This window comes from Haliaeetus leucocephalus, unplaced genomic scaffold (assembly GCF_000737465.1).
Source record: "Haliaeetus leucocephalus isolate CR32 unplaced genomic scaffold, Haliaeetus_leucocephalus-4.0 Scaffold61, whole genome shotgun sequence".
Taxonomy (NCBI): domain Eukaryota; kingdom Metazoa; phylum Chordata; class Aves; order Accipitriformes; family Accipitridae; genus Haliaeetus; species Haliaeetus leucocephalus.
The window spans coordinates 277,479-304,961 of record NW_010972497.1 but is presented as its reverse complement, the minus strand read 5'-3'; the positions used below and the strand labels follow the sequence as shown (position 1 = coordinate 304,961).

Genomic DNA, 27,483 nt, shown 5'->3' with positions numbered 1-27,483 from the left:
AAAAAGAAATAAAAAGTAAAGCTGAAGTAAGCCTTCATTTTATTCTCTCACCAACAGTTATTCTATCCAAAATTTCTCCTGGACTGCAGTGAAAGCAAGCAAATGGGTTAAAACACAAAGGATGTGGAAAATCAATTTCCTAACCTTTTATTAGATTTCTAATGGAGTAATTCTAAAATTTTGAGCTTTGAGTACTCACAAGACACTGAATGTTCAGCTTACTTCAGAGCAGAATAGTCCTTCAAGAAGATGACATTTTGGTGGAAAGTTTCATATTTGGGATAAAGAAAGAACAAAGTATATATTTATTTTCTTTTTCATATGACAGATATTAAACATTTTTGAAAAGCTGGAACTTTAAGGATGCATTGCAAACAGTAGTCAGCAAGCTGTGGCTGTGTAGAGCCATGTATAAGAAACCTGTTTGTTCCAGCTGGCTTTTATGTGGACATGCCAAACACAGTGGCTTTTTTACAATCCAGGCTGCTCCGGCAATGCAGCATGAGAAGTTGGAAGACAGAAAAATTCTGAAAATTTTCTGTTTTAAACTAGTTGTTTATCTACAACTTTTTGTATCACCCAGTTCATTAATAATAGTAGGAAGTTTGATATTTTAGGCGTTCACATTTGGCAATGCTTCACTATAAAAACAAATGTTTTGACTTTTAAGAGAAGGAGGTGTACCTCCCTCAACACTCCTTCAACATCTACTGTATTGAATTACTTATTATACAGTGTGATGATATGTGGTGCCTCTAAGCTGTGGAAAGAAATATTAAAAGCAAAATACATATAAATTGAATATTTATAAATAAGGTCTTAATCACTGTCATAGCTAGAAGCCAAAGAACGAAGACTTTTTTGGTTGTAACTAGTTCAGTTTGATGTGGAAAACATGATTCTTACAGGAAATGTTTGTATTATTCTTATGTATTTTTTTAAATACGGCAATGCATGTATGTGAAACCTAATTACATAGAAAGCTACAGCCAAGAACAGAAGGAAGGCAAGAGGACTCTGTGTTGGAAGAATGGGTGTGTTCAGACCAGCTGAAAACTAGAAGGTTTAGCTTTGAGAATTTAAGGCAGGCCTGAGATCTTCTGCTGATCAGTCACTGAAGGATGTGGAAAGGAGATGTAGAAGTGTGGCTATCTGTGATAAAAATGAAATTGGAGACCTGTGCTGCTTTCTGAATAACTGGCTACCAGCTTCGAGGAGCATTTGACTTTTCCTGAAGTCATGTCTGAAGCTTTTTCTGGGTTTCTTCAGGATTGTATTTGGATTTCCCCAAAAATGGCGGAGGGTCTGAATCCAGGATTGGCATGTCCTAAAACTCTTTGGGAACTGCTCATTGGACTGGCTGGGGCAGTTTTAATTTTCTTCTAAAGTTTCCTGATGCTGTTTTTAAATTCAAATTACACTGGAGCTGCATTCCTGTTTGTTTTTGTTTTGCATTCCAGCTGAGTTGTTTTGCTTCAGTGGTTGAGATCTTATTAAGAATGCCTAAACATAATTTACTACTATACTATACTATAGAAGCCTATAACTTCTCTTTCTCACAATTTCATTTACAAAGTTAAAAACTTTTTTTTTATCTCCCTTGAACTATGGGCTGAAGATAAGCAGTTCACTGACCTGTGTGAATAATGTGATGGTTCCAGATCTTTATGAGCTGAAGTTTTTAAACTAATGTGATCCTTACAATCTTCTGTCCATTCCCCTTTCCACATGCACAGACACAAACACACTTAGTTCACAATAGTAAAGACCAAGAAAAAGATGCTATGACGGATTGTATTCTGCCTCTTTACGCAAGATTCTTTTCATTTCTAAGATCTTGACATTTAAATCTTACTCTGATGATTCTTGATTGTCTGTGCAAGAGATTAAAGTAGGATTTTCTTTTTTAATTTGCATTTTAAATTTTAATTGATTAATCTTTGATATACAACTTGAAAGTCTGGAAGCAAGAAGTAAACCTTGAGGACAATATGGCAGTATTCTGTAAGACTAAAATGCTTGGGTTTAAAATTTCAGAATACCTGGCACATTTTCAGGGCTGACTGTGAAAGGGAGTATGCCTGTTTCTTACATTCATTTATGCATACTACTTTCAGGCTGGGAGGCTAGGTAGTAGTTTATTATGGATGCTGTACACATATGCAACAGAAATATTGTTTTGCCCTAAAAACATTAAAAAATGAATATAGGAAAGAGAAAAACCAGTTTTAATTAAAGGATGGAGGATGAAAGAAACACACTTGCTGGACTTTCTTTTGTCATGCATGGATACAAGAGGGAATTGCAAACCTGCTTTCCAGCTGCTTTCAGGGTGTCGGTGTCATTAATGCATTTGTAGTTATTCTGTAGATTTCAAAGACAAGGCTCAAAATGTATGGATTTTTTGCTTTGGTGATAATTTATATTTCAGAACACGTCTGAAGTGTTCTTGGTTTTTTTTAAACAAAGGTGTATGATACTTCCTTGCTAGTTATGTGAGAAATTTCAGTTTCCATCATTGATCTATGGAAAGGAAGTGTATAGTATAACATGAGGTCTACATAGTGGTTTCCTGTCATTAGTGAGAAATATTTAAATCGCAAAATAAGTATTTTAACAAGATAGTCTAAGCTTTAGAATGACCACATTTGGTTTAATTTCCAAAAAAAAAGACTCCATTTTCAAAGTTTTATGATTCACTTCTGTTAGAAATGGCTTTAAAAGTCTTTATTAGAAAATAAATCCAAGTTCCTTCAATACAAACTACAGCTTCTTCTCCCAATGAAGAAATGCAAGCACTCAATGCTTGTGAAATATACTGAAACGTCAAACTTCCTATTATCCTGGGACTGACTGAAATAAAAACCTCAGATGTCCAGCTGTTGCTATGCTGAAAACATAAAAAAATCAGAGTCCTCTCTATGATTTTGTGACAGTTCAGGAAAACTCATAGCAAGATTGGTTATTATCTAACACCGATTGCTTGATAACCTACCTGAATAGTATCTAGGAAGTTCAGTGCATATCTGCTTAAAACTTTATATCAGTAATTTTGAAAGACATTTTGTAACTTATTGCAAAATAAATAAGGCTCACCACAGCCCTGAGCATATTTTTATTGGGTGGGAACCAGATCCAGCACTCACATGTTTTCTACATGCACTGTACCAATGCATGCTTGATACCAACAACTAAGGTTAAAAGAAAGGAGTGTGGGTCAGAGCCTTCCAATCAACATGCCAGAATTTTAAATGCTTATAAACATCTGCAGTTTCACAACTGGGTAAGATATATGTGGACTTTTGGACTTCAATATTATTTTTGTCTTTATATCTTTGTAAAAAGATCTGTATTTGTATACGTCCACATTTTGGGTTCCTGCTTTCTTTTCTTGGTAATCATAAGCTTGTTTAGTAATTGGCACTAAAAACACACAAAAGAAAAATCTGCTCTAAGGACAATTGTGGCATCCACTAGTTTTATATGTTTTATTGTCAGTATTACTTTTAGTATTTTTGCTAAGCTTTTGCCAAAATTCAACATCTTCTTCACCTGCCATCAGTAAAGAAACAGCCACAGGCTCCAGTCTCTCAATCCACTCTATCTTAGGTGAGTGAGCAATGCACTCTACATCTGCAAAAAAACCAGGACAACTGTGTCACCCAGAGAACCAGGAATGTTTCTAAATTTTAATGACAGCTTCTGTCACAAAAACTGTTTTCTGGTGCTTCTGTAAATTTTAGCAGCCTGACCCATGGAGCTGGCTGAGAGCTTTCCAGCTTAACACTGTTTTCTTGGAAGTTGCTGCTTTTCAAAAAGGAATCCATTCGCTAAAGAGGGTCAGTTTTGTCCACACTCTTAAGTCAAAGTTAGGATTGTTGGGTTTTTTTTTTTTACTTAAGGGGGAATTTTTTGTTGTTGAAATGTCATTATGTTCTGCTTGATGCTTTCTCTAGGAAAGCTGATGTTCAAAGTCCAGTTTCAAAGCATAACATGAAATCTTTAGTGGCTCAACTCACAGCTAATTATTATTATTTTTTTTAAATCAGCAGTCTTGGAGGGTCATTTTTTCACCAGATTTGAGATAAGGGGAGAAGTCAGTGACTGGAAAACTGCTGCAGGGCAGAAGAACCGCCTCTGTCCCAGACCCCCGCGTTAGCTGCAGGCCACTGAAGCTGAGACCCGTCAGCGGGGCTGGGTGAGCCCACGTGTGCTCGAGGCGCCGCTCTGAGCCACGGGCTGATACCGTCTTCTCATTAGGCTAATCACCTCGCCCTGTTCTTCGTTATTCCGTCTTGCCCTCCGAAGGCTCTCACCACCCAACATGTTCTCAGAGAAGGAGCTCCCAACAAGGAGAAAGGGGGACAGTGTGACAGGCAGAGAGACAGGGCAAGGATACTGTTTTGGATTTCTGTGGTGGCGTTTTTGGTAGCGCAGGGACGGCTGCTGCTGGAAGCTGCTGGAAGCTTCCCCGGCTGGGAGCTGGACCCGCCTCTGGGAGAACAGATTCCAGAGGGGAAACCTGCCGGGAGTCGGGGGATCGGGATGGGAGAGGAACCCCTGTGCAGATCCCGAGGGCAGGGAGGAAGGAGGGGATGCCCCTGCAGCCCATGGGGAGACCAGGCGGCAGCCTGTGTCCCCCCAGCCCACGGAGGGGAGTGGGGGAGCGGAGGCCCCACAAGATGGCCGCCGCTCCATGGGAAAGCCCGCGCTGGAGCAGCCTGGGACTGAAGGACTGCGGCCTGCAGGAGGGACTCACATTGGAGAAGTTCATGGAGATCTGTCTCCCACGGGAGGGACCCCATGCTGGAGCAGGGGAGGAGTGCGGAGTCCTCCTCCCCCTGAGGAGGAAGGAGCGGCAGAGACAATGTGTGGAGAATTGACCCCAACCCCCATCCCCTGTTCCCCTGCGCCGCCGGGGGGAGGAGGGAGAGAGAACCAGGAGTGGGGCTGAGGTGGGAAGGAGGGAGGTCTGGGGGAAGGTGTTCTAGGGTTTGGTTTTACTCCTCATTATCCATGTTTTGATTTGATTTGTAGTAAATTAAATTGATTTTGTTTTTTCCCCAAGTTGAGCCTGTCTTTTGCCCATGACCATAAGTTGTGAGTGATCCCTCCCTGTCCTTGTCTCAACCCACAAGCATTTCTTCATATTTTCTCTGCATCCCATCAGGGCTGGAGGGGAGGAGTGAGTGAGTGGATTCATGGTGCTTTGTTACCGGCTGGGCTTAAACCATGACAGATACACATAGTCATCATCAGGGAGGGAAAAGCCACTGCCATGCCTGAGCACGTTTGAAGAGGGCTGCAGCTAGCACTAAGTCATTTTACCCTATCAGACTAAACTTGTGAGAGGAGGTGATCAAAGTGGCAAACGAACTTAAACTGTCTTTGGGGCTGATTCCTAATCTCACTGCCAACTCTCTGTTCTTTTTTTTTCATGTTTTCTTTTAGATTCCCACAGAAGGACACCCCACTGAACAAAATGTCAGCTTTCAGCATAAGGAAACAGTCTCCTCATCAAAGCGGTAACATTGAATCTCCTTCATTTTCTGCTCTCAGGGCACTTAGAGGTTGAGGCACGGCCTCCCTCATTTCTAAGCATTGCCATGCCCATTGTACAGCTCCCTCACAGGGCATGCCACCACTCTTTGGCGGTGACAGGCTGGTTGTTAGATTCACGGTAGGACCTGCTTCAGCTGCAAAGCTAGCAGTGTTGTGCATAAGCTTTTGCTGGCAGAGATTCAGGCCAAACCACCACATTGGGCAGTGCAGTGTGGTGTGGGGGAGCCAGGCTGTGTGGTGCAAGATGGCAGTTCCCCCTGCTGAGGCCTGTGGTTGCTGTGGCAACCCCACAGGAGCATGGGACTGGGAAGGCGGTGGGCAGACAGGGCCTCCGTCAATCTCAGCACTGTCTCTTTGGCTCGCTCAGGGGAAATGAGGAGAAATTGAGGAAAATTAGAATGGGGCGAGGGGAGAGAAAAGCTATTTAATAATTGTCAGGTGGGATTTTTTGTTCCTCTGGAGGGATGAAATTTGAGGAGGGCTGGAGTTCGCTTTCTGTGTAGAGAAATGACCAGAGCCAAACTGGAAACACGATGAAACTTTCCATTTCCCCAGAACATACAAAATACTTTGAAAGACTGAAGTGTTTTGAGGCACATGAGGACCTGGTTTGGGTGGGATGTGCCAGGCCTAAGTACACCAAAATGGGTACAGCCATGGTGGGGAACAGCTTGGCCTACCGTGTTAAGGACATAAAATTTTTATTGCCAAAATAAGAAGGGGATAAGCTCCATCTGCCTGTGCTCATGTGACCTGAACTGTTGTATCAGATCTATATTTAATTTTTAATTGAAACTGGGAGACAATTCATTAGACCAGAAATGAGTACTCTTCAGCAAACTCAAGGCCTTATGCATGAGCAAATTGCTTGTGATGTTTCTTGAAAAGAAAACACAATATATATTCCTTGGCTACTGCCTTTACAGGACATTTCCCAAAATCTTGTTTGCACTAAGCAATTAAGAAAGCCATGATTTCTGTGCAATCCAAGTGATTTTTGGGTAGGTGATAACAGTTTTCCTACAATGCTATTGGAAAAATATCACAATTAAAAAAAGGAATTTCTATTTGGGCTTAACTTCTAGTCTTGCATTTTAAAGGGGAACGTTAAACTGGCACAACAATATTCCACCTCACCTCAAACAGGATGATGATATGAAACTTAGGTGGGAACAAAAAGAACTGAGAATACTCGACAACAGTCATTGAATATTTTTGCTTGCTTCTGGGCCAAACTCCTCATAAAGGGAAACCAAAGGAGATAAACATCAGCTTTCTAATACAGTGAGGAACATATATTCTCAGAAATCAAGTGAACATCATATTGTTAGTTCCTCAATATATTAAATATCAGCGTTGTTGGGCTAAGATATTTTAAGTTGTTTTCATAAGTAAATAAGGCTTCTATGTTCACCCAGTGTGTGAGTGTGCATGTCTGTCTGTCCCTCCCAATAACCTTTGAAACCATACACCAATTTTAGTTAAATTTGATGTAAAGTTATAGATCTTAAAGATATTGTTTTTATTCAAAGTTCAGTAAAACTAGGTAGCTGGTTAGAAAAGAGACTGTTCATTCAGCCACTGAGGAAAAAGCTTCAGAGGGAGTCTGACCCTTTTGAGAAACCTGAAAATCCACACATCTTGGGCTGGATATAGGTGGAAGACCATGTGATCATCTCAAGATTAGCTTTCATTTGAAATTTGCATCCTGTCACACATCTACGAATACAAAAATCACAGACAACACCCCAGGAAACAGGATTGATTCCTGGAATTACTGTTGTATGTATATTTCATAATTCCTTTATCAGATCTGTGATATTTGTTTACATTAAAAATATATGAAGCTGTTTCATATTAAGGGTGAAACTGAATTTAGCTTGGTAAACTGGGCTTCTGCAGTCCCTTGAAGGGATTAAGCCACAAATATTTCAATGAAACGGTCTGCACCGAACAGGAGTGATAGCTGAAGATTCAATCTGTGCTAAACTTCTACATATTTCAGCCTTTCTAATAGTACTTTAAGTTTCCAAAGTTATCCCATACATTCATTTTCAAGACATGTTTCTCTGCATTTGCAGATAATAAGAGCCCCTCTGTTGCAATTAAAAGCAGACAACAGGCTACTCATGATATTAATAAACGACGGACCCTTTTGCAAGATAACAGCTGGATAAAGAAGAGGCCTGAAGAGGAAAGGTAAGAAAGATATGAAATACATTTCTTCTGTATGCCATGTACATTTTCTTGGAGGGTCTACTTTTTCATGAATGGTATCAACCAGAATTACATGAATTTAATCAAATAACTATTATTTGCTTATCTTGATGAGGTATTGATTGCCTTTTGGAAGTATTAGTTTGCTGGACTTTCACTAATTATGTTTTTCATTGGGACTTTTGAGCACTGAACATTTAATGAGATGTCTGGCTTCTGCTCTACAAGAAAAATTGCACATTTCATATACTTAGGTTGCAAGAATATGATCTGAATTTTTCTTTTCTGCAAGCATGAAGATTATAAATCTTGGCAAGTTCTTTTAAGAAGGTTAAGTCAGAATCAGTTGAAATTTACTGTAATGCAAACTAGGACTTGTATTACAGTAGAAAGTCTATCTTGAGACCAGGCCCTCATTATATGGTTCATGAACAGCATGTAGGAAGAGCTAATTCTTACTCCAACATGTCTGGAGTCATCTAATGCAGAGATATGTAGCTGGTGTGGTTACGGTGGCAGTGGACAGCTATGAAATCTGATAGAGGACAGAAATCTTTCACCAAGAAACAATTTTCTATTTTTAATATTCAAATTTTAACTAACCACTCTCTTTCTTTTGCTTGAAGTGCTGATGAAAACTATGGAAGGGCTGTGCTTAATCAGTACAAATCCCAAGACAGCCTACACAGGTACAGTAGAGTATGTGAACACCTTTCTAATGATATTGCCAAAGAAAACTGAGTATCCTTTTAGAATATCCTGTTTATAGCAAGAGATTGCTTTGTTCAGTTTCAGTCTATACATGTTTATACTGTAAATCTGACTTTGAAGTCAAGAATTAAGTTGATCATTGCAATGGATGCAGGGTTGGATCTGTTGACACCTGGGTGGTCTGAAATCCTATATGATACCTTAATTTGAGATTTATATAATGTTTTATTGGTGATGAGTTGTTTAATAAAAACAGTGACCAAAATGGGATTTCTAACCTTTTTTATAGCAGTAGCACAAATGAAAAGGAAGATCAGAAAGCTGTACTTGGACGATACAGGTCTGATACTACCTTGGACAGGTAGGACTTTTTTCTGTATGTATTTCTCATACCTATGAGAGGTCTTAAAAATGAAAGCATGAATGGAAACAGTGGGGTTTTATAATTTTGTTGTTTATTAAGTGTCTAAGTAGAAGACTTTGAATGATTTTTGCATGAATTATCAATGAGACAAATGGAAATGTGATTTGAGAAAAGGTTCTTTTGACATCTTGCTTTTCTTTTTCTGTATCAATTTCTGTGTATTCTTGTCCTCATAAATGTAAGTATCTCTGCACAGATAACCACTCCTTCAAAATTTTCTGACTTTTAAACGATAAATCAAAGTCCTATCTCCAATAGTTAAGCACAACACGGGTAAACCCCTAGTTCTTTGCAAATCCTTGCTGCCACTTCATACCATGATCAATACAAATATCAGAATCATATGCTTGTCATACAGGTCCTTAATTTGAATGTCCTCTTCAGCCTTGACCTCTGTTAAGACATGCCCATGCTTGTGTTTGCAGATTGTTTCCATGTTGCATCTTCAAAATTCAGCCCTCATTAACATCTGGTATCCACAACGTGCTGAGGCTATGAATACCAGCACTTAAATGCACACTGTGGAAAAAGTACACTTGTTTGCTTGGATCTTAGCACTGTGTTATTTTGTTTGATGGTCCTTACTTCTGTTGTAAGAAATGATGAAAAAAAGTTACGTAAAATTTACCTTCTCCATATAAGTCTGGAACAGAACAGGCTACAGAGCTGTGTGAAATCACCCATCTGTCAATTCTTCTGCAAGCCAGTGAATACTGCTGTATTTGTACACCAATGACAAGGAAGCCATTCTATAACTTCAATTTACCTATTGCTCTTCTCTGTATCTTTTCTATTTCCATAGCAGTCTTTTTGATCTGGGGGTCCAAATCTCCATGCAGGTATTTAAGATGGGCGCACACCTTGTATAGATAGAGTATAACAGCGGCTTCTGGTTCACTTGCTATTCCTTCCCTCATACTTCGTAATACTGAATTTGCTCTTTTGAGTACTGCTCAGAATTGAGCTTTGATTTTCATAACATTACCTATATAATTCCAAGACCTGTTTCCTGAGTAATAATAGCTGGTTCAGAGATCAATTCATTTTCTTGGCAGGCATTACTTTGCATCTAAGAAAAGTGAATGTCATCTGCCATTTTAGAAATCTGATATGTTAGCAGACGACTTCTGAAAGCCTTGCCAGTCAGCATTTGCTTTGACTACCATGAGTTAATGTCATTGGCAAGCAACATAATCTCATTCTCCTCCTTTTCCAGATAATTTGTGAACATAAGGAAAAACACAGGTCTTGTACAGATCCCTCCTTCTGAAAAATTGTTGTTTATTCCAAACCTTTGTTTCCTGCTTTTCAAGCAGTTATTTATGCACGAAAGGACCACATAGGAGATCAGTTTATTTAAGAGCCCTTAAAGCAAATTTCTGTGAAGCTCTGGAAATCCAAGTAGAATATGTCAGCTGTCACTCTTATCCACATGCTCATTGTCTTCAAAACAATTTTTAAGGCTTGATCTCCATGCATAGAAGGCCTGATTACTAATTTAGAAGTCATAGGACAACTCCATTTTCTACAGCGTCGCCGAACAGCATTGTCCTTTTGTAGTATATCTGTGCCTTTTTGCTTTATGCTGACATATTAAGATGTCTGAATTATTTTAGGTTGTAAGCTGACTGTCTTTTGTTTTCATATACACAAATATCTAATGTAAAGGGTTCTTAACATGCAACAGATGACAGAGAATACAAAGAAAGCATTATAGGTATGAATATACACTTTTGATAACTAATGCAGAATATTTCCATAAATTGAGTGAATAATGATGGTTCTACCATGAAATGATTACAATGAGGAAGCTGCGGTCAAGTCGTTTATTTTTCCTCAGTGATCACTGGTCTTCTCAAAACTGTGGAATATAGCCATTCCAGGATTAATGTGTGCACACCCATTGCCAGCAGGCACTTCTGTAAGGGATGACCACGTGTTCTGCATATCCTCAAACTTGCAACCTAAGGCATAAAAGGGTGTGGTGTTGTATTTTCTCTTAGCACCTTTTTGTAGCCTGCAGACAAATTTGGTACTCCTGCTTGCTCTGTGAAGGATGTTCTCCATGAGGTACAATTCCCTTATTTTCTTATAAATTATTTCTGGCAAGCATAACCACAGTACAGAAGTCTCCAAGCTTAGAACAGACCAGTTTGCAGAACAGCTATATTGCTTAGTTGCCTCTGTGAAAAAGAAACATTCATTGTTTTTTCCAGTTCAAAACTAAAAGGCAGAGTTGAAAATGGAGCATGTTCCTGGAATACAGTCTAAAGGACTGCTCCTAGTAGACAATTCTTGAGAAGAATTACCTTGGTATTGGAGATCTCTGAGCTGTTTACAGAATTATTGTAAGTCACGTTGCCTGTATGGAAAATAATTTTTGTCTGGCTAAGACACTGTATAAAACGGTAGTCTTCTATCCTGCAAAAGGTCTTTAGGAGTTATCTGTTTTCAAGCTAGATATTGGAACATCTTTCCACAATTCTGTGTTGCATCTCTTCTGGCCATGACTGTAATATTCCAAAAGCCAAGGGCTTAAAGAATCTGGATCTATCTGGATGAATGTCTCTTCAGTAGCTAGTTTTCAAAATGGCAAAATAGTAATTGAATTCTAATTAAAAAAAAAAAATCCAAAATAAAATGTTTGAAGAGTATAGGAGTAATTTTGAGTTCTTCACTGCATGTGTAAATGCAACAGTGAAAACATATCTAAAAGCCATATTAAGTACAGCTTTTTGCTTCCTAGATACTGCCATATCCATGTTCAAAGAAAGCATTGTTTGATATGAATTTTGCCTAACCCAATATCTACAAAATCTGAACATCAGTTTCAGTATTAAGGACCTAGGAGAGATGTTGCAGATGATTACATGCAATTGCACCATTGGCTGCAAGCACAAGAAAATACCAAACACTGCTGTTAACAGAAATCCATAGCTTGATGGCAGTAGGTGCACATGTACTTGTACTGGCATGTAGATCTACACATCATAACTCAGACAACAATTGCATTGTGCAGATGATCACAGACAGCCTTTCTGGATAGGAGGCAAAATTTTATTTATCCTTTTATTTCTCTCTTATTATTAGCAACTAACTAAATATTTCACAAAAGATGGGAGAAAACTTAAAAATCAGATAGTGATGATGAAAATTACGTTGCTATTTTTCCATGTACTATATGCTACTAAGTCCAGAATAGCTTCCAGGAGGAATAAATCCTAACTGCACTTATAGCAATTAGATCTGAAGAGATGGGACTTAAGCAAACAAGACACTTCCATTGTCCGCTTTATTAATAATCAAATCCTTTGGAATGGTAGAAATTATTAGAAAAGGAACTGAGAGCAATCTAGAAACCACTGTTCAGTTGTGGTATGAACCTGTTTTGCACATCTTGAACACTGCATGCAGCATTTCACTTAAGTGAAAAAACTACAATAGAATCAGAAAAAAATAAAGAGGAAAGTGAGAAACAGTGATCACAGGGAGGGAGTAGCTTTCATATGTGGAATATCTGAAGAGACAAAGATTCCTCAGCTTGGAATGATATAGGGAATGTGAGTAAGGAAGGAATATTTTCTGTTTGTTCCACTGTAAGAATGAGGAGATACTCTACAAAATGTTTAAGTAATGATTTAAAGAAAGAAAAGGAAAGAAAGAAAGAACATTTGTTTTTCCCTTAACACATGTATTAATTGTAGGAGTCACCACCACAGGATATTGTGGAGGCCAGAAATTTAAACTGGTTCAGAAAAACATTGGATGGATAAATGGAATGTTGATCCAAAGGTGTCTGTTGGAGACAGCATTCTGGGTGCAAACAGAGGATATTCTTCAACCACTGTTAAACAGAAGCTGAAAAGTTCTACAAGGAGAAGTTAACTTTACACTTATCTTTCTTCTTTCAATTTTTTCAAAGCTTCTCCTACATTGGGCAGCAGCAGAGTAGGGTGCCAGATGGACCCTTGAAATCTTTAAAATGAGCAAATACAGAACTGCTTAGAGTGTTGTGCTGAAATTTTGAAAATATGAATAGAAACGTGAAAGAAATGCTGGTTCATTGGATAGTTGTGAACTAGCAGAAATGCTTGTGTTTGCACCCGCAGTGATGCTAGCGAGTTCTGTGAGACCTCTAGCGATCTTCCACGTAACTGTAACTGCTGCTCACCGTGGCAAGCTGCCCGTGATGTGAGATAGTTTTTTTGCACAATTAAATTTATGATTTGAGAAAGGCAAAAAGGCAGAGATCACATGGTGGTGCAGATTGTGTCCCAGAGCTCTCTTGAAGGCTTTTCATTAAATACAACAGTATTCTGTGATACTTGGCTTAAGGCAGTATACAAAATGTTTTGTATATTACATTAGATTAATAGTTCTAGGATTAATTATTTTGGATCTATAGCTTCAGTTTATAGATGGGCATAGATAACTAAAATTAAGTAATTTCTATATGTAAATAAGTTGTAGCTCAAAATGTGTTTCAGCTGTTTTGGCCAAATATTTAAGATAACCCCCTCAACTTAGTATTTGTAATCTATTTCAATGTACGTCACTTTACATTTGAGCTTTTCAGAGTCCCCCTGTTCTTATTAAAGGATATTCCATATATGGGAAGAAAGTTGAAATAAAATAAGTGCTTAAACTGTTTCAACTATAGTAGCTACAATGTGCTTTCTGTGAAAATTCGGAGGGGTTTTAAGCAACAACTAGAATTCATAAAGGACTTGAAAATCATGTGGTTGTTTCTTGGTGTAAATTTCACGGCTTAATAAAATAAATTCCAGCAAAAATAATCTAACTTCTTTGATGGATGTTATTCCTGTAGGTCACTACCATGCTTTATCTGGGATCTTACACCAGGGTATTTTCAGATCACATTGATCTCTAAAAGCTGTAAAGAAAATGAGATTGTTACATCTCTCAAGGGATGGCGAGGGAGAGGGAAAGGGGGTAGTTTATGTACTGCTTGACTGAACATTGCTTTCTTTCTAGTATTCTGACCTAATTCAAAGGAGTTGTAATAAATGAACTGTTAACAACACTGAGGCTTGATACAATATATCAATTAGAGTTTGAACACAACCTTTTAAAACAGTTTTTTTCAGTGAGCTACTTAGACTCTTCAGATATTAATGCACTAATGATATATTAATACAGCTTCTGTTCTATACCTATTTTGATACTGGCGAATTTTTAATCTGTACACAGGGCAAAGTGATACTCCATCTTTTAACTTCACTGAAAGTGTTTTTTTTAAAAAAGATCTAGAGTGTGTATTATAAATACTTTCTGTGTTTCTGACAGAATTCCAGCCAGAAGTGATACTGATAAAATAAATAAGTCCCCAACTCTGAATAATAAGCAAAGCAACAGGTATGAGTTTTGAGAACTTTACCATCTAAGTATTATGTATTATAATTTATCTTGTATCATTTATCATACATTATCATCTAAGTATTATATATTATCATAGCTTTTGATTACATGTACATACCAAGAATATATAGAGAAATTATTTGTATGGCATATGGCCTAATAGTAGGCTTCATTTCACCACCTGAGATCTGGAGTGCAGACATCTATATCTAGGTTATCATAGACTCTTTTTATAGGCAGTGAGGAGAAAAAGGGTCTTTTGGTGGACAGTTCATCTGATGTCACTCAGATATTTGCTTTAGAATAAGAGGAACTTTCCTTAAAAATGCCTATTTTTCCCCATAGGTTAAGAGAGACACCAACTCAGATTACACATTTACTCAGCATAGCATTATTTAAGAAACGCTGTATTTTAAATACAAAAAAGAAAGAATGAGAATGTTTTGAAAACAGTTCAGTGTGGGTATATTCTAGACCTCTACATTTCTCTGCATGAATTATACCAAATACAGTATGTATTTCTGAGGAAAGACTACATGAAAAAATTCTAATGAAGGTTTTCAGTAGAAAATGCCATTGAACATTGCCAGTGGAAAACTTGAGTACCAAAACATACTAAATACTATTTTGGTAGACGGGTTAACTGATTTTTCCAGTGGAAGCTTTTCTTTTGTTGGAAGATCAGTCTTTTGTTTAAAACAGGTCAAAACTAATTTTAAATTTAAAATAAGTTAGCACAAAATTTTTGATATTATTAAAAAAGTTGTTATGATTCAGAGATGGCCACTTCATATGTGTAATATGACTACACAACACTGAAAGTTTATTTTCTAAAGAACTTACAGCTCTTACCTAATTAAAATTTTTATTTAAAAAATGAAAGTCAGAAGAGCTCAGCCACCATACTTATAAATGTAAAGGGACAAATATATTGCTTTGTCCCTTCATCAGTGCCAGTAGTGTTCTATCAGTAACAAATTACACTGAGTATAGTTGCTAGTGAAGACTGAGCACAGCAATTAAATGTCATCTTGAAAAGTGTTGAGATATTACTCTGAAGAGCAAATGAGTATCTCTGGCATTTAAAGTTCAAGTTAGGTCATTTTTTAAATTATGGTTTTGCACCATTATATTGTAAATCATGGTGATGATGACACATGAAATATCATATAAATTAGATTTTATGTTATTTTTTCTGGAGATGATTTTTTAATAGACCTGCCACGAATTCTGAAGTGGGACTCAAGTGAGACTTAAACAGTATATACCTTTTCCTGCTAGAGAGCAATAAAATGATTTATAAAGCTCTGTTCTTCAGTTATTCTCATTACATTAAGAATTGCACAGGACAAGACAATTACTTTTTGATAAACTTTATGAGAAAAATCACTGACTTGGAACTCATATAGTTAGGAGTATGAGGAATACTGGCTCCTTTTACAGGTATATCATAAAATAGAGCAGCATTGACATAATTGAATAAGAAACATAAAAAAGTATGAAAAATAAGGATATTAATATTTTAGTGGTTGAAGACTGAAGTGTAGGTACAGAAGTCAAGATTTTAAGAAGTCAGAAATCACTTTTTGTATCAGGTAAAAACACATCTGTTCTCTAAGCATCAGAGTCTCTTAAGGTGTCAAATCTTGTATCCTTTGAGGTATTTCCAAAATTTCAGTTGGCATATATAAACATAGTCATACCATTTACCGCACACAGTTGGTTCATTCTGATAGTAGAAATATGATTTCTTATAATTGTTTTTTTTAATTTAAAATTATACATTCATTGAAGGTTAATTAATTAAGTCTATTTCCTTAACAGACAGTCTTGGACTCCTAATGCAGCATCCACAAACACTGCTGCAACTTCTCCAATCAAGAAAAAAAGGTATTCATTACCATCATTGCTTGGTTGCCAGAGGACATATAGCACTATTAAACCTCAGTAATGTATTACAATTACCTAAAAAAAATTACCAACTTTCTCCCCTAGCATGCTCTAACTCCTCAGCAAGCTTCAAGAAATAAACTTTAGCATGTTCTGACTTTTTCCATGGGAGTACTGCGTTGCAAGTTTGTCTCTGTAGAGCCAGTTTTGTGAGCCCAGTGGACATACCACAACAGATGCTATAGCGTATGCCTTTTTAGTGTCTAAGTTTAAAGCATTATAGCTCACTGTAATTGCGACCAGTTGAAATCTCTGATGCCGAATTTGACTCTGTGCTGTTGCAGTACATATGAACCACAGAGTTTTCTGCATGATACACAGCTAGCTTTAAAAATCTGGATTTCAGATAGTATTATCTGAGCAAGACTAAAAACAGGGTGTAGAACAAAGAACTACATTTTTAATTTAAAATTTACTGCTGGTGATAGCCATATTTTTATGCATCCTTCCCAGCTGCAAATTCTGTCTGTTTGTGATTTTTCTTTTCCATATTTCATGCATAAAAATCTTGATCAGTAGAATTATGAAAGTAGAAATTAAAATGTCATCATTTTCATATTAACAACGCTGCTTGTTCACTGGAAGTTTATGGTGTTTTCAGCCCAGTAGTTCTCTTCAGGCTCTTTGAAGATGTGAAAGGCCATCACTGAATTGCACTGTTTATGGTGCAATTGCTTTTCCCTCACAAACAATTGCTGGATTCATAGTTTTGAGGGGAAAAAAAACAACCAAAAAAAAAGAACTGAAAGTGCTTGTGATGTTTATGTGACCTCTAATACCAGCCTGAATGTGTTTCTTGGGTTGATACTTGACACCCTTTCCTTTGTGCATTCTCTCTGGTTGTCCTTCCCGTGAATGATCCATTTATTTGTACCGTTCAGGTTGCAGAAAAGACCACCTAGAGTCAGAGAACACATTTTTCACAACAGTAATTAAAATTATTATTTTCAATTCCATTCAGTTGTCTGAAAAAAAAAAAAAAGGTCTAAAAAGTATCTGCATGCAGTATTTCAAAACACTAATAATTTAAGAGAAGTTCCAGGTATTTCTACAACACTTCTGACATTCTAGCATTCATAGTATGCTGTTCAACTGCACAGCATTAAGCTAATACTAAAAAATTTATTTGTTAACATTGACAGGCAATCTTGGATGCCTCCCTCGGTTTCGAGTAGTAAGACCACAACAGAAACTGTGGAAACTAAACAGTAAGTACTGATGATTGCTAGTTATTTCCTAATTCTTGGCTAAAGCTGATTCTGGGAGTGAGCCAACAGTGCAATTCTTTGAGGGACCGAGTTTGATGATTGAGATGGCATGGGAAGAGAAAGCATCCCATACCTAAATACTTGTTTGGGCTCTTAGCAGCTTGATGCCCAGCATTGACTAAGGTCTGGGTATATGAAGTGCCCGTGACTTGAGGTTACATAAGTCCTCCCAAATTTTTTCTACAATACTTGTATGCTTTCTTCATGGTTTTGCTTTGGACTATTCCAGTTAGCTCTCCACAAGACAAATCTGCTATAAAGCGACTAGCCGTTAAGGGCAGGAACCTATTGGTGCTGTTTGGTCTGACAGCCAGGGCTAACCCTGGGCCCTTTTGGTTAAGTGTGGACAAAACCTCAAGATCTGCTTAGTCAGCTCTCAGTATGGTGTCCAAGAAATAGTTTAGAAGAAAAGCTCAGGCTAAAGTTCCTTGCAGTTGAATGTTTAATGTTTATTTCTAAACTTGTGGTTGCTTTCTGGCAGACCAGAAAGAGAACAGAGAACATTTCTTATGCTCTCATCTAAAAGCAGAAAATGGATGGTTTAAAATATTAATGAATGAACTTTTGTGATATTCTTTGCTTAGGTCCCCTATTGGCTGCATCATGGCCTTGTGCTTCCCTAGTTTTAATCTGGGAAACTTCCAACATGAGTCTCATGCATATCAGTGATGAAAATTAATGAAACAGAAATGAACGGATACATTGTCTTGTTAGGTATAATTCCTTGGTAGACCATTGCCTAGGGAGTTTATGACATCTCTGTCACAGGAAGACTTTAAGATGAATCCTTAAAACCAAGTTTAGCAATTATTTTTAATCTTATTCTGTGTTTACTACTGTCCATCTGTTTAGCCAAGATTCAAAAAGTCACTCACCACCCAGCAGAAAGATAGCTCCTAGATGCTAAAGTTTATTTTGTTTTAAGTCAATGCTTACTAGATATTTTTAATATGTCAACTGTGATGAATTTATCTGGCTTCATTTCAATGTCTCACTGTAATCATGGTAATTTTGAAAGCATAGGATAGGATGCATCCTCTATATGGCATCTGCCCAGCTTCCAACAAAAACCTGGGATTCCTGTGTCCTTCTCAACACCAATTATCCAGTTACTCCTCTACTCTCATAGTTCAGAGAAGACCGAAATACAGCCATATTCTTTCTGAAGCTTTTATGACTCTTCCTGGATCATCTAACAACAATGTCACCAAGGACAGTTGATTAAACAGTGATGAGCATTAAATGATTAATTTGTTTATCTTCTAAAAGTGCTTTGAAGATGTGAAATCTATTTCAAATTGTGAATATCACTATAACTAATAATAGTCACCAAAGGAAAGTCTTTTACTCTCCTGTGAATTTCAAGTAATAAAGTGCTATGTATAGATGCTAATAACCACAGTTTTAAAAGGTCACTACCAGTCTTAATGATAGGTGGAGTAAAGTGCTGTGTCTTCTTCAAATATGAGAATGATTGATTGTTCTGCTGTCCTCAGGAAGGGAGTTCAGCAGTCACGGTTTTGTGGGGTTTTTTTGGTCAAGGTTTATTATTTACTTACCTTTTCTGATTCTGAGACCTGATTCTAGCCTTCTATAGTCAAGCATGACATGTAAACTTCCACAGTGCTTTGCCTCAGTTCCAAGCTGATTAAGCACACTTTACAGAACACTTAAAAGACATTGCAAATGAAGCTAAGAATATAAGCAACTCACTGTAATTGAGTTTTTTGGTTGTGAATTGTGTGCTGAAAACAAAACACTATTGATCAGAGTGATTGACTGGAGAATGTTAACTGAAGAATGATTGTCTTAGTAACGTATAAAGAATATGATTAGAACTTAGTATTACGCTACTTGAGTTAAACATGTTATGTTCCACATTAAGAAACAAAGAAAAATACCATCTTGGAAGGAAGGAAAAGTAAAATTAATTGCTGTTGATTGATTTAAAATCTTGCAAAGTGCTTCGATACTAGCATTTTGCTACTTTGTTTCTGAAATGTTTACTCTTTTCTTTCTCTAGGACCACTTCAGAAAATTCAGAGGCTCCAAAGATGTATGTCTTTTTTACTTTGCTTCTTAGTAGATTTAGAAATGAAACACACTCCCGTGCACAAACCTTGATTATTATTTTACATTTATTTATAACACAAAGACTGTATAATCTACCTGGGAGGGTTCCTCCATAGTCAGTGTCACAGAAGCACATGAAGAAGACTTCCTTCCTTGCAGAAATGTAATTATTTTCACATTGCTTAGAACATTTCATTGGATATTTATTCAAATTGAGAAACCAACTGTAACTGCATAAAAAATTAAAAACTGCTTCACAATTTTAGTTCCACAGTTATATATGTTGTTAGTGCAAATAGTCCTTTATATTAAACTGATGGTCTAAAGAGGGAGTGAAAAAGAGAGTGTGAGCAAAGTGAAGGGAAAAAAGTGGTAAATTAAAAACCTGTGCACATGGAAAGGCTTGTAGTAGAAGGCATTAACATAAGGTGAATTAATGTAAAGTACTCTAAACTTATTTGAGTATCTGCAAAGGTTGCTCTAATTTTAGAATATAAATTTATTCAATTAATTCATTAATTAAATGTACATTTCATATGGTCTAAATTAGGAAAAGATCACTTACTTAACCAAGCTGTAATTTCATGGCTTCTAATTAAAGCAGCTACACAACTTGTCATGGTTTATTTTGCCATCCTAACAGAAAGATTCTCTAAAGACATAACTCTCATTTCCAACTGTATTGGCCACCTTCTCCCTTTCTTATAATTTCTTATAATTTTAGTATTCTTGTAGTGGCCAATCTGACTGTTAAGACAAATAAGTAAAAATAGGAAAGTGTAATTGTTTACTTATTTAATTTTTAAAAAATCAGTACTTTGCTAAACAAGTAAAATGCTAGTCTTTACTAAATAAGTAAAATTTATTTAGTAGGTAGCAAATGGTAGAAGGTAGAAAAGTATTTAAAAGTTCCTTTATTACTAAAATAATTTTGACACAGTAAAGAAACTCTGCTTTATTAGAATATCCATGCTAGAAAAACAGCTAGTCTTAGAATACTAATTTTTCAAAAAGCTCAGTGGATGCAGTAATCCAGTGAACTAAAGCATTACATAGCTCTTTACATATGTATTCTTTACATATATATAATATATGTATTTATATATATTATGTATATTTATATCAAATATATATATATGATATTTAAAGAAAAAAACAAAAAAGTTTCTCAAAGAAAATCCGATCTCACTGTGGTTACAGTTGTAAGAAATACTACATCTGCAATGATAGCCCATTTCAATGATACAATGTGTTTCCAAATATCTTCTTGTGCCTTAAGTATGTTTTCACCATTCCTATTGCAGGGCTGCCTTTTCATCAGATCAGGTGACCCCTCAGAAATCAAAGACTGATGTGGATGATCAAGCTACAGCAAGGTAACATAAGCAGATATAATGAAAACAGTGCTTTGATAAACATTGATAAATGTGATATTAAGTACTCTGATTTCCATATTTGATAGCTCATTTGGACACGGTGTGTGATAAATGCAGCATTTACCTAGTCCTAACAATTGGCCTAGAAGTACAAACTATGAATTCCTTCTTATTGACTTGATAAGTTATCATCTCTGATGTTTAATTTTTTATTCTTTCAGTCTGTCTAGACTGAATCTTAAAGAGCAGCACATAGATAGTTGCTGCAAATGTTTGGAAACAGATGAATTGAAGTGGTGTGGATTATACAATATATTTTCTTTGGTCTTCAATAAATTGTGGGGGAGGTAATATCTACACACTACTATGTATATAAACAAAAAAACAACATGTGCATTGTAGTGTTAACATTTTAAATAGTAAAAACCCAACATATACCATTTAGTGTGACAAAATTAGTACATTTGAACAGATGGACTCGTTCTTGTGGTATGAGTTAGATGGCATATGTACTAATGTATCTTGGAAAGTGTACAGAATACCATGAAAACTATTGGTGGAAAAGACAGAGAAATTTTATTATTTTTTTTTTACTGAAGTTCCAGCAAATCATATGGTTCTCTACTGATGGAGATGTTACATTTTTCAAAACAATCAGCAATAACCATGCAAAAAATATGACTCTCTGACCTTGACCAGAATAAAATGCCTGAATATGCAATTAAAAAGTGAGTGAATTAGAAATAGATTTCCAGATATGCACTGAGAATTACAGTAGCTCATTTTGCAGTGTTTACCTGGAAATATTAAATGCTGCAGACACTAAAATCAGTTTAAATTAGCTAATTTTATTTAATTTGATTCATAAAGTACAGTTTTCTGAGGTCTGAAGCCACATTCTATATTATTTTGAATCATGCCCCCCTCTCCCAAACCTCCAGTATGTAAAAACAGTACAAAATAATTAAGAAAGACATCCAAAAGATGTCTGACAGTGTAATCCCTAGGAAAAAAGTAATGTTTCCGTGAAATATTTTCCTGCCAACAAATGTGGGTGATCTTAGAAAATTAAATATGCCACTGTATTAACTAGGGAAGTCATGGCCATTCTTCACTCCTAAAGGCTTGTTAAGGTCTTACTTAATCCTCACCCTCAATCAGTTCACATTCATCATCCCCCGGTGGCTTTCATTACCATATCAAGCTTTGTATTCCTGTCCCTCCATTGGTGGAGAGGTGGAGGAATATTTTACTGGTCTGCAAGTTTCTATGGTAACGTTGTGCTGCTACAGCTATTTGTGTCACTATATAAACTATAAGTAGCCTGTAATCTTAGTAGGCAAAATTCAGCCCCCTCTACTCCTGCTACAATTCCTTTACATTTGGCTTGTGCTTCAGATGTCATCCATCTGCTGCTGCTGTGTTAGCTTCATAAAACTACAGATTTTTGTTAAATTTACGCTAACCAAAAATGCATTAAGCAGCTGTCAGCAGAAGTGCCTTTTTTCTATTAAAGATGTCACATAAATACTACACTTCTGGCAAAAAATGGTTGTGCCACACAGGGGAAGTAAACGGTAACACCAGCATTTATTAGAACAATATTTTATATTACATCTTTTAATTTCCTATATTTTTACTTAGAATGGAAAGATTTTCAGGTCATGCTTTTTAAAGTCATACTTAATTGATTATTTGTCTTTCACTCAGGATTCTGATAGGGATATTAAAGGAATAATGAATTAATTTCAGTATAAAGTAAGTGGAAAATGGCAATTGTTTTCTATCAAACTGGTCAGCAATACACAGAAAATCTTTTGGAAGGGATTTACCTGGAAAGGATGTCCGATACTATCTCTTTTGGCTAAAAGTGTAAGCTTCATTGTGTACTGTTCCATGCAAGGCCTAACACTGAGTCTGTTAACATAAAAAGCAATTTTTGCATTGTTTTCAAATACAACAGTTAGATGTGGCATCCATCTTAAAACACAGAGTATACAATAATATATATAGCATATCTGGAGGCATGGACATACAGACCTCCACCTTATGGATATGATTAACAGAATGGAGTAGGCATCTCATGATTAGTTAAGGCATTTATAGGTACACTAGACAACATAAGTAGGCTAGGATCCAGAAGAAGTAAAGATAACCACTGTCTAATAATTGTGTATTTTTCAGAGCATAATAGGTCATCCTCAAATCAAGGCTCTTGGTATCTTACAAATGCAGCAGCATATGAGCACTGCAATGGATACATACAGAAACTTTTTTCTGATTTACTCAATGGGTCTTTTATTCATTGCTTATCAAGTTCTTTTTGTGTTTTGTTTCCACTTCAGTGAAGATCCAAGATTCTCACTCTGTGTTTTTCCATTACAGAACTGTTGCAACCATTAACTGCAGGTGTTTAAAAAAATGCATTTTTTAAAGAACCATGTTCTGTAGGTAATACTGTTAAGCCACTTCAAATATCCCAAGGGTGTTTAACAGCTTTAGTTGATCTTTCCTTAATGATTATAGTTAGGATCAAAAATGTGTATTTCTATAAACTGCTTTTATATGGTGTTCACTTGTATTCAACTACGCTGCTTGCTCGCATGTGATCTATACAGAAAGTAACGGTATTTGTCACAGTGGGCCACATTTACCAGTGCAGTAACAAAGGTATTACTACCAAAAGATGCAGAATAATCAAAAAGCCATATTTCCAAGAGTTCATAAATTGTAGAAGTAATGAATTTATCTTTTATTTTGCATAGATGTATCAGAATTTGTGTTGGACATATGTGAGGAGAAGCTTTTGAAGTGATAGTAACAGGGGCTATATAAGAACTTAGAGATCTCACTCAGCTCTTAAAGCATCCTTGGTGAGATTGTCTGCTACCAGTGAACGACTCTTAGTCTGTAGGGGCACAGGGCATATTGTAGAAATTGTACAGAAACATGCCTTTTTGGTATGCCATCAACAGCAGAGCTAGGTTGAAGAAAATGTTGCAGCTGTTTATTTGTATGTATGTGGGTAAGAGAGGCAATTTCTAGAGAAAAGAAACAAGGAACTAGAATATTCTTCTGACATAATTAAGCAGATACTATGTTCTTGGCTCTTTAACATTTTATTTTCTATTAATTACGATACATTGAATATTAGTTCTGTACCAGGTTTTCTTATATGGTGCAGGGTAATTAACTATAAACACTCCTGTCAGATAGTAGCAAATTTAGACAATGCTGTAAATATGTTTGTATTATGCTCCTTTTTAATGATATTCCTCTTTGACTCGACATGTGTTGCCAGTTTTCATTATAAAAGATCATGAAAGAACAACACGTTAATTACCTGTGCTTAAACTATCTCTTGTAACAAGGACACATTTTTCTGTGTCTATCAACATTTGGCAACTTTGAAGAGTGGAAAAAGTAAGATACAGGTTTTTTGAAATTATTTTAAAAATTTGAGTAAATAATTGGTATCAACTTGGAATTTTTCAAACCAATGGAAATAAAACCATCATGTCAGGTCTCCTAAGTGAACATTTATTGATAAAATTTTTATTGTTCTAAAGCTGCAAAGAGCACAAACCTGAAAGAACACGTAGGTGCATTTTGAAGCATTGGCCAGTTATGTGTTCCCATTACATGAAAGAGAGAAATCTGTTCTATGGAGAGAGACAGGCAATTCCAAACAGCCACTGGAAACATCCTAGAGAATTATCTTAGGTTCGACTAAAGTTTAGATGACCAAAATTAGAAGGCATGACTCCCACACAGGTATTCCTGTGTGACTTTTCCATTGTGATGTCTTTTTTGTTTGCTTTCACTTTTTAGTGAGACCTTCAGGAGACATCTAAAATGTTCTGGAGGACACTTATGTCACTCAAAATGTTGGAAGCAAGGATACTAAAACAGAACTCACGTAGGCAGAATTCAGTAGTTGTAACTGCAGCCAGATATTGCTTTGGCTACAATGACAATTTTTTCTTTATGGTAAAGTGAAGTGGCTTTACACTTTCTAAATTGTTTTTGATAGTACAAATTAATACAGTCATTTTTGATGATACATATTTGCATTTCAGCAGAAGGCATTTCCTAGTGACAGGGACCTTCTGCCTCCCAATTCTGACAGATCAGGCATTCAGTGGAATGTCGGTTTACAGCTTTTCTGCATGTTGATATAAATGATTTCCTGTTGCAGAGCTTATGTGAAGAGATCCAAGCCAATTATTCCTAACTGAAAAGTTAATACAGTGTTTACAGGGTCATACATATCCTCCAAGCAAAACTGAATAAGTTGTTGTCCTTTTTTCAGTGATCTTTCCCAGTCCACCTCCTATAAAACATTCTGATCAACAGCTTCTTCCTCTGTATTTAACTCCAAAATCCTCTGGGTGAAGCATTACACTGGTTTTGGCACAGTATAAATTGGCTTTCACAGTTGACTGCAGACCTCTTCTGTTCCCTCATCCTTGGCTGTTACTGATGAAAGGGCTGAATGAGGGCTCCTGGCACTGATTAGTCAGCATAGTGGTGTGGAAGGAAATGCACCCTGCTTCAGAATAAATGCCACTCTTTTCTCAGAGAACGTCTTTATTCATTCTCAGTTATACTAATGATAAAATCTGATATAGGGACAGTAAAGCAGCCATGGATGGCAGATCAAAATTCAGCTGGGCCCATGATGTTAAACTTTATCCAGTGAGATGCCTGACATACTTAATGTACTCTAGACCAACTCTTTTAGTTCAGATTTGGAAGGTCCAGTTGGCAATCGGTTGTTTTTGTCTTCTTCTGTGCTGACATGACTAGGTCAGAAATGCCCTTAAGGTTCTAGCCAGACTTGATTAGTGTGGTCTTTGCATATTCCATCATGTCAGAAGAAGAAACTGTTGATCAGAATGCTTTGTGGGAGGTCAACCAGGAGAGATCACTGAAGAAAGGACAACAGATGCAGCTTGTTTGGTATCATATTTAGAAATATTATATATCTCTTATAATATCATCTGTTAGAAAGAGGGAGTCACCTCAGTAGTTTTTATTATCCTGCTCAGGGCTTTTAATCAGAAAACAGATGGAGATCTATTAAAAATACTGTGTATGAGTCCTTTACTAGATCTGCCTCTGGCCTCACTGAGTATCCAGGGATTTGACATGAAGTGCCGCACTGATTAAAGACATTACAGCAAGTCTTGTGAAACTTGTGTGGTCCTTCAGTTTTCTGGTCCATAAAACAACACCTACAATATTGGTGCTTGGGTATTATGTGGACTGTTTGTGTATCAGCAAGGAGGGATGATGAAATTCTAGGTAACAAGGCAAGAATGCCTTCAGGAATTAGGGAACATCTGGAACTAGAAATGGGCTTAGCAAGACTTTTACAGGTTAAGTAAGCATTCACTGAATGACTAGGGAGTTGTGGTCACATACTTTCCTGTCTGATACTTGAGGTTCAAGAGCATGGCTTGGGCCTGTTTAAAATTTTGTTTCTCACTCTTTCCCACACATGTCCAGGTTCAACTTCAGTTTGGCCTTAGCATAAAGACAGTCAGCAAAATGTGACCAAAGTTTTTAAAATCTATTTCTGTTGACTGTTTTCTTCATTGCCTTCCCAATTTGCAAATACAAACATTAGAAAGGTTTTTGTTGCTTTCATCAAATAACTAATGACATCACTAAAGCTCTGTAGGCATGGTTCATGTTTCCTGTTTCTATGCCATTTGAAACTTTACCTGAATGTTTTCAAGATTAAAAAAAAAAACAAAACCAAACCCCCCAAACCAAACCAAAAAACCCATTAGCTGTGCTTGAAAGTCTGGATGGGATTCATTTGTGTTTTCCTTCTTGATGGTGATCTGACTTGTCACCAGTTAAACCAGAATTACGGAACTATTATCCACTGAAATAAATGAGATTCACAAACAGATCTCACAGAGCAGAAGGACTGAAAAGTATTAGATCATTATCTCAAGTGAACCGAGTTAGAAATCAAATGCAGACTGAAAGGCAAAGCAAAATGTAGACAACTCAATTTCTCTAAGTTTTTAATACAGAGCATAAGAGGAAAAAAATACTTTGTGATTGCATCATACATTCATTTTTATAATTTTAAAGATTACTTACTGAACATGTCCATAGGTCTTTTGCACATTAAACAAGGAAGACATTAGATACCCAACATTAATAAAATGAGATAACACAAAAGACATTTGTTCTGTAAATGAAGGAACATTTGCTGATATTGTTTCAGGGTCAGAGATATTAAGCTTTTGAAATTTAGCCAATTTCTGGAGAGCTTATCACACAAACCCTAAATAATTTCCCTTTTTGTTTGGGTCTGAGAGGCGTAGGGGTCCAAGATATGGCAGAACAGGAGTGTCTGGTTAAACTAAGCCATAAATTTTGCATGCAGCGTGCCTTGACAGCTTTTTTTAAACCTATTTTACTTATCTTCTTTGCTAGCCTTTTATTCTGCTGGACTCTCTTCATTAGTTGTCAAATTTCTAATCCTATTTTACACAGGCAG

General features: G+C 36.5%; 1 protein-coding gene across 1 annotated transcript in view; it reads left to right on the top strand.

Moving 5' to 3' along the window:
* The first annotated feature begins 5,806 nt into the window (after window positions 1-5,806).
* The window catches only part of SCEL (sciellin), a 50,954-nt gene continuing 29,277 nt past the window's right edge, over window positions 5,807-27,483 (top strand). The window contains exons 1-7 of the mRNA XM_010578330.1: window positions 5,807-5,876; window positions 7,644-7,761; window positions 8,406-8,468; window positions 8,780-8,851; window positions 17,386-17,451; window positions 19,535-19,567; window positions 20,889-20,960. Of these exons, the coding sequence (XP_010576632.1) occupies window positions 5,807-5,876; window positions 7,644-7,761; window positions 8,406-8,468; window positions 8,780-8,851; window positions 17,386-17,451; window positions 19,535-19,567; window positions 20,889-20,960 (494 nt within the window). The remainder of the gene's footprint in view (window positions 5,877-7,643; window positions 7,762-8,405; window positions 8,469-8,779; window positions 8,852-17,385; window positions 17,452-19,534; window positions 19,568-20,888; window positions 20,961-27,483) is intronic.